Source organism: Dermacentor silvarum, chromosome 3, assembly GCF_013339745.2.
Source record: "Dermacentor silvarum isolate Dsil-2018 chromosome 3, BIME_Dsil_1.4, whole genome shotgun sequence".
In the NCBI taxonomy this organism is placed as follows: Eukaryota; Metazoa; Arthropoda; class Arachnida; order Ixodida; family Ixodidae; genus Dermacentor; species Dermacentor silvarum.
The window spans coordinates 229,393,059-229,406,032 of NC_051156.1; the positions used below are offsets into that span (position 1 = coordinate 229,393,059).

General features: G+C 47.1%; 1 protein-coding gene across 1 annotated transcript in view; it reads right to left on the reverse strand.

The window, feature by feature from the left end:
• Positions 1-5,137, reverse strand: part of LOC119446842 (pre-mRNA-processing-splicing factor 8) — a 253,265-nt gene extending 248,128 nt beyond the window's left edge. The window contains exons 1-2 of the mRNA XM_037711405.2: positions 4,963-5,137; positions 2,551-2,787 (exon numbers count right to left, since the gene is read on the reverse strand). Coding sequence (XP_037567333.1) covers positions 2,551-2,755 — 205 coding nt within the window. The 5' untranslated portion in view covers positions 2,756-2,787; positions 4,963-5,137. The remainder of the gene's footprint in view (positions 1-2,550; positions 2,788-4,962) is intronic.
• Between the last annotated feature and the right edge of the window lie 7,837 nt (positions 5,138-12,974).

Consider the following 12,974-nt stretch of genomic DNA (forward strand, 5'->3'; position numbering starts at 1 on the left):
AGTATTAACCAAATAGCCCGATATATATGTTATTGCTGTAGGTGGATACCGCTTTCGCATGGTATCACTAATTCAGACTAAGGAGAACTCTGCCAGCGAGCGTGAAACACGTGCAAGCTGCCCGTCCGCACAAGCTCAAGGCTGCGGCGAGGCGTCTGCAGTGACGCTCGATGGAACGGCGCCGCCATCTGGCGGCTGCCAAAGGAGTGGCAACAGCAGCGGTAAGCGGACGGGCGGAGAGTTTGACAACTGAAGCTAGTCTAGTAACATTGGAAATATGGTCTGACCAAGAGAATTTGTAAGTGAATGTCATGCCTAAGTATCTGCAGTTTTCGACATCAGTTATTATTGTGTTAAGAACATAAGAAAATATACTAGATTCCTTTTTTTGTGTTACTCACTCAAGACTGTTTTGTGTACATTTATTTTCATGCCCGAAAGTTTACACCAATTGGAAATTGCGATAACTGATTTCTGCAAGCATGCGTGTTCGTTTCGCGACGTTAATTTTCTAAAAATGATAGTTATCCACAAATAAATTAACATGCACATCATCAGCAATTTCGTCTATTATATCATTAATATGGATAAAAATAAAAGCAGTCCTAATACAATGCCTTGCGGTACACGCTCGAAGCTACCTGACGGCCACATGAAAATTTATTAATTTCTATAAACTGCTGCCTATGTCGGAGATAGGCCTGGATCCATGATACAATATTTGAAGGAAGACCAATGCACTCGTGCTCATAGATTAATTTTCCATAGGGAACCTTTTCGAAAGATTTACTAAAATCACAAAAGAGCATGCCAACTTGTCCGGCCGAGTCAAGTACTTGAAAGATTTCACGAACAACTGACACAAGCTGGGTTGAAGTCAATAATCCTTTTCTGAACCCACGCTGTAGTGGATGGAGTTAGGACATTGTGATCTGTCAAATACTGATGACTAAAGCCTGTGAAAATATGCTCTAATAATTTATTACAAGTGCTTGTAATAGAAACAGGACGATAATTTGACACTGTAAGGTGATCACCCTTTTTTGGAATTGGTACAACTCTTGCCCTACGCCAGTCTGATGGCATCTCTGCTAAATGTAAGAATAATTATGCATATGCCTCCTCTATAGGAGTAGACACAGTATCACATTCAAGGCGTGTGATTCGCTTGCACTTCATTAACTAGTTGAAGCAGTGCTGCACTTGACCGTTCATTTCTGCAGTGCAAGCATGGCACCTCTGCATGGCGCCGTTGGCTTTGAAAAGTGCAGTCCCAGTTCCTAAAACTTTTGTACCGCTGTGACTCTCAGTGCCAATGTCGTGCTTCAACGAAGCAGCAGACGAGTTCTCTGGCGCCACGGGAGCACACGATGCTACAAGAAAAAATGCTGCTGATGCCACGCAACCCACCTAGCCCTCAAGCGTCATCCAAGAAAGACAGAAAATGTTCTTGAAATTCAAAGTAGATATTAACATTTTTTACTTAAGTCTTTCTAGCTTACACGCCAGCATTGCAACTATACTCCATTATACTGCTCATTTTTGCTGTTGGCGTGCTGGTAAAGAGACAATGTCAATTTTTCTCACTGCATGCCAGCCGCAAATCTGACAAAGAGGGACATTCCCAATAGAATCATGGCACACGCTGGACAATGCCAGCAATGACAGGCGCGCACCACCTGCACCACATCAGCACTTTTGCATTCGTTTCAGGAAAGCCCTAGTGTCACGCTACGGTTGCACTTCTGAACTGGCGCTGCACGAGCTTGGAACTGCGCAGTGAACTCACGCAAGCAGTGCAGGCGAATCAAACATACCTACACTACAATATTTAAGTCCAGTGCATACAATAAGCAGAGCTAAAACGGCAATGTGAGAATTACCTGGAGTGTAGAATCGCAGTGTAGAATTAATGCTATTCTGGCCCAGAGCTGTGAAAAGCATCTGCACTGTATCATTAGAATGCAAACTGTTTTTCCCCTGTTCTCTTACATTTCTAAAACAATTATTTACCCATTTATTTGAATTTTACCCCCACTGTATGAGGTTACCAAGGCTATTCTTGGGCATTCAATATTTCATTACTTTGTCATTCTTGCATACTTCTTGTGCTGCTTTGTTCTCGCCATTCCCAGTGCAAAGCTGAAGTACAGCTGAGAAGAGCGTGCTGCAGCCAATGAACTATCTCCCAAGTGCAAACTTGTGACTACAGCTGAGAAGAGCTTGCTGCAGCCAATGAACCATCTCCCAAGTGCAAACTTGTGACAACGAGCTGTCCTGAAGCCCATGCTTAAGACAACTGAAATTGTTCACATAGGTTTTCATCTGTTGCATTGTAACATCACAGGTCTCTTAGACATTATTTATTGTGCTAGTCACTCCCTACTCAATGACTCATCTTTTACAATGAATATTGAGAATGATAATGGTAACCATTTAAATAGCTAATCAGCAAGTTCGGGTGAAGCTCAATGAATTACACATGACCTAAAAGGGCTTCTTGCACCCTTTGCTTTTGTTCGTAGATAAGAAAGGCAGAGCATCAAGCACCTTTCTCCTGAAGCTTCTCCTCAGAGATGGCCTCCTGCTGGCGCTGCTGCTGCTGCTGTTGAAGCTGCTGTTGCTGCTGCAGGTGCTGCTGCTGTTGCATCTGTGCGTGCACTTGGGCAGCCAGCTGGGCTGCCATGGCCTGCTGCTGGGCCAGCACACCCATCACGTATGGCTGGCCCAGCATGTATGGCGGTAGGCCCGCCATTGTGTGTCACTGGAGACACCCGCTGAATCACACTGCATTGATGATAAACTTTTAATGCAATTCATTCATTCCCTAAAGGTTAAGATATCCACTCGCAAGCAGGTGTGCCATCTCGAAATTTCACAACTACTGTGCTGCCGCGTGTGGGAGGGATCACTGGATTCACAATTGCGATGTAGGTCTGCCTTGTCTCACTTTTAAGGGCCCCTCACCAGGTTTGGCCATTTTTAACAAACAAGTGCAGCATATACATGACGATCGCATCTGCAAAGTATTACAGCGATGTGCACCCGCAACACCAGCTGAAATTTTAAACACCGCGCTTCTTGCCTCTCAGAGAAGCCTGCTCCCAGCTGGAGAATCAAGGTAACAAGCACAAATGCCTCTTTGCAGTGCATGTTTCATCACTCACTTTGACTAATCCAATGCGGAAGGCGCAAAAAAAGGAAGAGAAGGCTCTGGTGTGGGAAAAGGCAGGGAAGGAACACCGCTTGGGAACACTACAAGAGGCAGAGAATGATGCTACACTGGCAGTGAAGCTCACCTCCTAGGGGCATGACAATAGGACAGTTAATTTCTTCTATCCCCTCCAACAGGCCAATCTAAAAAATTATTTCGGTAAAGGGCTCCTTAGACACTATTTTACAACTTCCAGTGTATCACCAAAATTTGCAATGGGCCTGGTGAGGGTCCCTTCAACGAAAAGGCACGAGGCATCACTCCACCACTAAAGTGTGCACATGTGTCTGCCAGCAGTAACAAAAATGCATTAACAACAGCCATGCATTTTTTCTGACGTCTGCAATGTCTACAAACACAGGCCCAGCGATACAGCAGAGTCTGCGGACATTTTCCCAAAGGACTAAGCACTACACAGGAGGGAGCTCTTCATGGTGCTGCGGCTGTGCCGACGACACACATTAATTGAGCAATAATTTTTTGCTATTGCGCACTTTGAAATTCTGAACAAGAACGAATTGCTGATTTGCATGGGTGCAAAATCTTTTTGCCTAAAAGTGACTTTTTCCAAAACTTATGTAGTGGCCTGCCTTCCCTCCTTTTTACCTTGCTGCTGTGTGCAGCCTTGGGCGGCAAAAAATGCCATGAAAATACTGTGCCTAATTTTTTAAAGTTTACTATGATTGCCATTGTTTGTCTAGAACAAAAAAATCCTTTCCAAATCCTTTCCAGAGCCAAGTAGAACCCTAAACACTGCCGTATTACCAGGAGAGCATTGCTTACATGTGCACTCGTTCGGCGTCATATCGTGACACAGAGTGAGGGTGTAGCCCACAATGGTCCGCCTACTGAACGTCACCGTGGTGCACTGTTCAAATTTGATTTTGGATGTTCACCCCCGTAGATGCCAGTACTTCCAATTTTAGCATTTTCAACACGCCAAACTCGGAGGCTATCCCTCAACTCACGGTAGAGTTCAAAATGTCTTATCCCTTTGCTGTGCTACAGTTGGTGACAACCTAAGAATTACAATCTCTGCCCACAAAAATGCAGTGCCCCTGCCCTTCACCTCTGAAAAAGAGCCAAGCCAGCTGGGTTCCCCCACCATTATATATGAACTGATTTGCCAGCCAGCCTTTCCGAAGCACTTCATCCCTGTTTATCTTACTTCTATACCATAAAGACTCACCAAGTGTACTACACGAAAACTACTGCACCCCAGCTTCTCAGCTTATATGGAACTCGATGGCATCAACCAACTACATGGCTCGCTGCGCTAGCGAAGTCGTCGGTCGTATCCTCTTGTGCATCTACAGCACACATTCAAAATGAATACGCACTTTGCTGTGTGGTTTACTTAGACGAATGCGACGACGTATAATATGACACGCACACAAAGCACAACATACACAAGCAAGCTCTAATGCTTAAAGTGCAAATACAGTGGATTTGATACTGACATCTCTAGCTAAAGGATTTCGTTGTGAGCAAGATCTGCTTGAAGCCCACGCCGTTAAGCCTATCATCCTTTCTTCCTCATATAAACGCTACAGAACTACAACAAAATTCGTCCAAACACTTTATGACAGTTGCACAGTGCTTCCACAGCTATTCCGCCTTTTTTTTTTTCTTTTTTCTTAACAAGCAGCACTGACATGACAAGGCTGCAAGAGTCTGGACGCGCGTTCATGAGCACGCGAGGCATGCACGTATCCCCAAATGTCACGACGACAGTTTTCATAACTTACACTCTACGGTGCTACTTCTGGTGCTGCAGATCATACTTGCTTGGCAAGTCCAAAATTCCTTGAGCAAAATAAATTACTCGCACTTGCTGACCCGCACACTGCCGGCCGTCACAAAACCGGTGTCGAAAACACAACGTTCACGCCACACAGTTTGGTCGTCGCATCGTTTGGTGCGCACTTTTTTTTGATGATGACAATTACTCTGCTGATGGTATGGTCGATGGACCTTGAGTGGTTTTGGAGCATCCGAATGATAAATGTAGCACGTGTTCCTATTATTTTGCTATAAATACTCTATTTTATTACATTTACAAACTCTATTGAGTATTTACATTGGTTTTTTTCTAACAATATGAAGGAAAGAAAGAAATTAGGAGACGACCTGACGTGGCGTTTTTGATATGAAAGCTAGAGAAGTAGGTGTGCTGACTTATCGCCTCCGAGATTAACGCGCACCGGCAAAACCAGCCGGCGCGTACAAATCTCGAAGGCCATAACAACTGAGAGTAGTTCACCACTTTTTCGCATCATGACGCAAAAATGGCGCTACAGTTCATTATCTAAGGCGCTACAGCCCTTTATCTAAAGCTTTGCCTTGATCTTGAAAGTAGCGACACAACTAGCCGGGTGGCGCGGGGTCTCCCCTGCGTCTTCTCAGGACCGAAATAAAGTTATTTCACTCACTCACTCTCCTCCACGCGCGCGCTTTCCTCCTCAATTCTCCTCGGATTTCAGCCCTCCCCGGGCGGGCGCGGTGCGCACGGCACGCTGAACCCTGCAGTGGCTCGCTGCAGCGGCATTAGCATCAATGCCCATGCTTGTTTATTCGGCGTTTTGAAGTGTTGTATGGGAGTTTATCCCTTGTGAAACTGTCATGACGAAAGTACGCTTCCGATCGAACGTCGTGACATTTCTTTTTTCTTTTTTTTTTTTTTTTTGAAGACGCTTCGATAAATACAAGCGGAAGCGCTTCGAAAAAATGAATACCAAGCACTGGCTAAGCGGTGTTTGCCTCTGTCGCCACTTGGGCTGTCCGTAACGCGGAGGTGTATTGAGCGTATATAATGTAAGCAGCGTAGAATATACACTCTAATTTCTTTCATAATTGTGGCTCTTAAAAAGCTCAAAGAAGGTAACCAAGATGAAATGTTAGTTTATTTATAGTGAATTCGCCGAAAGTAGTGGGCCAAAAGCCTTTGCACCAATGCCATTGTGCAATATACATGCTGTGTTTGCGAAAGAGCCAATATAGAACTTAACGCATGCGCCTGTATTCCGTCACGATGAAACGACGAGAAATTAAAGAAAAAAACGTTTGCTCACGCGGAAACTTCTAAGACTATGGCACTTGATAATTACCTTCCAGAATTCAAGATGTAATGTTTATCAGAATTCAAGAAGATTATGAAAAGCGCGTGGCTTGTACTTTATGAGCATCTGCGAATAATACACGCCCGATACGTAACTTCGCTTCCGTGCGTATGGCTATTTACTTCACGGCTGCTGACAAGGTATCATTGAGCGGTTGTTAATTGACTTTTTAGTTTCGCTTAACCAACTCACGTTCATAAGCCTATATGCAGAAAAGAGGATAATTGTTTGGTTTAATTCAAGAAAATAATTCTTACTAACACTTTTTTCCACGATGAAAACTGCTACCAGTGTTTTATAACTGATGACACTGAACTACAGAATTATATAGGCAGCGCCGAAGATTGCGAACCGGACCGGTAGGAGGCTCGAAAAAAAGTGCCACATTAACTACGGCATATATGGCAAATAAACTAATATTCTCCGTATTTCAGCGCTGTATGTGTGTATTTCTTCGTTGATCCCTGTTCCACATGATGGTCTCATTTCTAACAACCGTATTTCGCCGTCCATTGTGTTTCATTATGTAGCTATGGTACGCGGACGAATGTTGTAATTAATAAGTACAATATCATTGAAGAGTGCCTTACGTTTTTTTTTTTTTTTCGCATTTCTTGAACTTCGCACCTCTTTGCCGGGATGTTTCTTTCTTTTGGCGCCGGCCGATGCGAGAACAAATAAGGAACTGCGTTGGGCTTCAATATTTTTTTCTTTCCATACGCCGCGGCCCGCGATCACGTCAACCGGGCCTCTCTCGCCGCCTCGCGAGACCCCCGACCACCTGGTGACGCAGCGGAAGCGGAGACAATACCCCCCCACGTATAACGTCATCCTCCAACACTACCGACTGGGACGCAGGGTGTACCCGCCACCTCATCCAAAACTGACGAAAGAGGAAAGTACCGCATTCCGAAGACTGCAGAGCAATACGTACACCCATGGGATCCTCATGCATCGCATCTACCCGACACTACACACCTACAACTGCCCGATCTGCGCCGTGCCAGACACTCTGGCTCATTTGCTACTCGAGTGCCCGTGGCGCCCCGAAGATGCCGTTACCAAACATACAACGTCCGAAGACGTGAACCTCCTCGCCGAGACGTGGGAGGCCAAGATCTCCACCCCGGCCCTGGACGAACAACGACGTCTTGTCGCCAGAGCCCGGGATGCTATCACGGCCAGAGGATTCCTGGAATGAGGGACCCTCCCACCTAGAGTGATCCACAGCTCAAACGCTCGGGAACACCGTCTCGAAAATTAAAGTTTATTTCATCATCCATAGACTTGCAATACTTTCGGGTAAAACTGATCGTTCGTAAAATGGAGCTGAAACATGACAGTGATCTCTGAGTATACGCATGGTAAGAGGCAAATTTCTTCCATTTGAATTTGTTTGCGCGCTTGGAAAGGAAGACGGAACCAGCATGCACATTTTTATTATGCATGCAACTAAAAGGAAACGCCACTTATCTATTTATATATTGGCGTTCATGCCTTCGCAACATAAAGTGTATGTAAACAAACAAAAAATGCTCGCCGTCGTATTCCAGACGGGGACGCAGCCTTGAACCGATGCGCTGGGAGACTACGTTGCTAGCTCCGCCCTCGAAGACCAACTCCGGGCCGTCCAGCGGGACGAGGAAGCCGCTAGAGCTGAAGGGCTCGTGGCCGACGCCTAGGCAGGGAGATTCGCCCAAATCCCCGAATAACTCGCCGGTTTGTCAATAAAGTTATTGTTCTTCTTCGCCGTATTGAAACTTTGTAAAGATACAAGCAGCACGCAATAAAAGTAAAATAGTTCCTTGGCTTCACAAGTATCAGATGCAAGGATCACGCACACACATACACGCACGCACATACACACGCACGCACACACACACAATTTCAAAATAGGAGTTACAGGCATTAACTTACAAATTACATACATTTGAAAACTAAAGCACACGCGAAAGCACAAAAAAAGCTTTGTCGAGGCACGAAAGGTCAACAAAAAAGTCACAGGCCTGCGCGGTACACGCAGCACAGTCACAGCGTAAGCTGGTGGAGCGGCTCAAGAGTAGCTCCAATTTCGGCACCACGCACAACAGGGTCTTCGCGTCAAAGTCTCTTCGCCCCGTTTTGATGAGAACGATCTGAACTGTCCGCCCGGCGTCGACGGCGAGCTGTGGCTTGTAATGCTCTCTGCCCAGCAGTCTGTTGAGCCCGATGATGCCTGGTTGTAGCCGCGCACGTAGCTCTACGATTCGCTTCTTCAACAGCGGTTCGTACCTTGCGAGGAGACGCCATAAGGTGTACCGATGAGGTATCCAGAATACTTGGCGCACATCTCGCATCGGGATCACGTTAATTGAGCGCTTCGTCGGAATCGCATCTCGTCGTCTGCGCCTGCGCACGCTGCGTTTGCAGGCACCTTTATTAGATGGCGCCACCATACTGGCGGAGGCTGGGGTTCGCGTTGATTGCGCGCCTCGTCTAAATGGCATCTCGTCGTCTGCGACTCCGCACGCTGCGTTTGCAGGCGCCTTAGCTAGATGGCGCCACCTTACTCGTGGAGTGCGGAGGCTCGGGTCGTCTGCGCCTGCACGCCTGCGCGCAGGCGCAGATACGCAGGCGAGTTTATAGAGCATTTTTCCGCTCCCTGAAAGCAAGTGCTTGCGTGGCTGAGTGGTACTCGACTCCCGCACAGCGGGCCTGGGTTCGATCCCGGCGAGGACCAGGCACTTTTTCTCGCATTTCCGGCGATAGTGGCTACGGTCCCCGGCGGCGGAGGCGACGGCGGACACCATCGCGAACTGAAACGGCTATTGGAATGAGCGCATAACAGCGTACGCTGTAAATGTTCTGCAACTCAGTATATATATATATATATATATATATATATATATATATATATATATATATATATATATATGTGTGTGTGTGTGTGTGTGTGTGCACAGTTATAGGTGCTCGGTATTGAACTGAACGAAGAGCATTAAAATATCCATGCAACGTCGCCCACAAATATAAGGAAAGCTGTATAAGACTCACCCCGCAAAGAACGACGTGAGAAGAGGCGAAATTCCCGATGCTATGGAGCCACTGCTTCCGGCTCACGGCATTCCGTTCTCCTCGGGGGAAAGAAAATAATGCTAGCTCTGACCTGCTGCTGCATTGAAACGCGCAGCAACAAGACATTTCCACAGAGAACGAAGCACAGACTCCTATGGAAATACGGAAAAACCTAGGAAACACACGTTCGGAGCGGCAGGGCGACCGCCGCTTGGAAAGCGCATGGCGGGCCTAACTAAAAGCGCGCGAAAGCAAGTTTCGGCCGTTTTCGTGACGTCTGAGTCACCTGATGGGGTAGTATTGCGCGCCGCAGCCATTCAGCGTGGCGGATGCGCTGGCTCCGCGAAAGAGGGGGAGAAAAAGAGGAGGTTGACGGTTCCGGCGAGGGTGTTGCGGCGTAGATCAAAGAGTGCCGCTACTTTCAAAAATGAAGGGGCTTCAGCTGCAGTCAGTAGAACTACGGTCTAGCCACCATAGTAGAGCGGTTCTGCTGCTACTCCTGCGCGCGTCTTGGTACGTGCGCAGGGAAGACAAAAGAGAGTTTTAGATTAGGGGCACGCAAGCGTTGGGGCCCGCTATCGCTTGGGGCCACGGTACTGCGCATGCGGAGACCCTTCTACGCACGCGCAGTACTGTACTGTTGGGGGCCCCCAACGCTTGCGTCCCCCTAATCTAAAACTCTCTAAAATGCGTGTTTGAGGGTATCGCTGCCGCTGATTTCATTTATGCCCTATGCTTCAAATACCATTCTGTGAAGTGCAAACAAAGATGTAGGGCTAATTGTGCTATTGTCAGAAAACACGAAGTGCTGGAACTCTTTTTTAGCTTCTGTGCAAGAACCTCGCACTACAGCTTTAGCGGTTTTGAACGAGTGCGGAGTTATTTTGGAGTTTAAGGCTGTGAACTAGTTTTTTTTTTTTTTTTTTTTGTAGATTTGGTGCAGCCAAGTATCGTTTGAATAAAAAAGAATAAGGTTCGACGTCCAGAAGCACATTATAAGTGCCTCAAATATACTAGTATGTATTCTATCTGCGGTAACAACTCACTAGTGGTGTTACCAGAGTTTATTTTGTTAGACGCATTCACCTCAAGAACTTTTTTAGACGTTTTTGTCTAAAAGTGCAAACAGCATGTTAGAACTATGGTGACAGTCGGCGTTTACGAACAAAACATGCCACTGACAAAACGACCTCATAAGAAGCACCATAATAAGCTGGCTTCAATGCTGAATAATTTTACACCGGAACTTCAATAGTAAAGGTGCGTGTGTTAACATTTTCAAGCCAGGGCGCGCAGACGACGCCTCCCAACCAGTCTCAGATGCTCGCGCAGCAGGGCAAGTTTATATAGGTGCTCCGTGAGCAGGGGCTGACAGCAGGAATGAATGAATAAATAAAACTTTATTTGATACGGACAGGAGCGAAATGCCGGTGTTATTGATCGCAGCGCGGTGGCAGTTAAGTAGACAGGCTCCAAACTTGTCGTGCATATCGTTCGGTGCTGGAGACACTGGGAGGCAGGAAGTTTAAAAAAAAAAAGAAAGAAAAAAAAAACGGCCGCTGGCTGACGCAACGTCTCGGTCGTGTGTTCGGTAAAGTACAGACTTGTACCTAACGATTTACATGTAATTAATTACTTGTAATCAAGTATGTTTTTGGTAATTTTATAATTTAACAATTACACCGTTTACTCGGTAACGCTCCCTGTAATTCAGTTACATTAGAGAGTTTTAGCTTGTCCGGTAATCGGGTAGAAGCGGGCGGTCGGGGCGTTGGGGCGTGTTAGCGGAACCGTAAAAGTGAGCGGCCTGTATGGTGCTGTCACCTGGTGGCGCAGAGCTCAAACTGACAAAAACAGCTAATATTGCAGTAACCAAGTGTATTCTACTTCGCTGCTGAGGTAAATTTTCGGCAGCAACACGATTGCGCCACTGCCGAAAATTTACACCAGCAGCGAAGTAGAATACGCTTGGTTACTGCAATATTAGCTGTTTTTATGCAATATTAGCTGTTATTAGCAGACGCGCAATCGTCTGCACACTCTCAAAAAGCGCATTTTTTTTTACAATTTCCCGTGACGAAATCGAAATTAGTGCTGTTTAGGTGGTATTGGCAAACTGTCAACCCCCCCCCCCCCCCCTTTAGCAGAGATCCTGGGTGCGCTACTGGTCAAAACCATGTACCAATGAAGCGAATGCAATCTTTTCAAATTTTTTTCATCATCACGATGACCGCCTTCATCGCCACCTCTTGATTCTTGCGGTGACGACCCACCTCACCCGATCGAGATTATATCAGTGCCCAACGAGCCAGGTGACGAGATGGATCTTTGAGGGAAGACAGCCAGCACAGGGCATGATGATCAGTCACGACGTCGACAGGTCGGCCGTAGACATAAGGTCGAAATTTTGTGATCGCCCAAACGATGGCTAGACATTTTTTCTCAGTAACAGAATAGTTTGCTTCTGTTCTGGCGAGAGTGCGGCTGGCGTAAGAGACGATCGACGTACTCGTCAAATCCAGATTTGCGTTGGGCAAGAATAGCGCCGAGGCCGACACCACTTGCGTCCGTGTAGATTTCTGTTGGAGCATCCGGATCAAAATGGCACAAAATAGGAGGGGAAGTTAGGAGACGGCGTAAAAGTGGCAAATGCGTTGTCTCAAGCGGGAGACCAAGCCGAGACGTCGTGGTTGTTGGCAAGAAGCTGTGGAGATGGAACAGGGTCGCGCAGCCTTGGAACGCCGAAACAGATGACAGCCGTGGGTGGCGTAGCTTCTTGCGGCGCCATGTCGTCAGGCATAGCTGAGGCAGGAGCTAGGTAGAGGTCGGGTACGGAGTTCCAGGGTGACGACTGAAACCAGCACACTCCACCAAATGCAAACAGACGTTCAGATCAGGGCGTGATTTACCTGAATAATCAGGCTACACGAAAGCGGTCCGGTCAACGGCAAAGCAGAGCGAGCACAACAACACTCTTCGTCCTCGTATTTTGGGCTGCGATCGCGCAAACAGCTCGCTTTCCGCACGTTCGGTTTGACTGCTACGTCACAATGTGGGAAATCTGCGGTACCGCCCCGCTGTCTCTGACGGCCGCTTACTCCACGCAAATTTTCGCTGTCATCGTCACCGTGATATTCCGTATAAAGTCCAAAAGTCATATGAGCGAGCGACCCATGGCAACACTACGGGTGCGAGAAAAAGCCCGTAACGCTGAGCCGTAACACTTCATGGACATTATCTTCCCACGCGCTCAATATTCTGGTGAGTTGGAGGTCACGTGATTAAATGCGTGCATGGGGAGGAGAGCACGCGTCTTCTCATCTAGCCCTGCCGCAGCTGCAAATTACTGTGTGCGGTTGACGCTTACGCGGCCTGCGTGCCTTATCCAATTGTTGGTAATCATTGGGGGGGGGGGGGGGGGGTGCCACGATCAAGGGCGAGCAGGGATGGCTGATAACTGCATGCGCGCTGTCTTTCTTCTTGGGATGTTTTTCCGCGCCCCAAGTGTTGCAGATCGCATAGCCTAAGTTAAGAGACAGGGGTAATTGGAGATCGCTGACAGAAGCCGTCCTGTAGTGGACATAAAA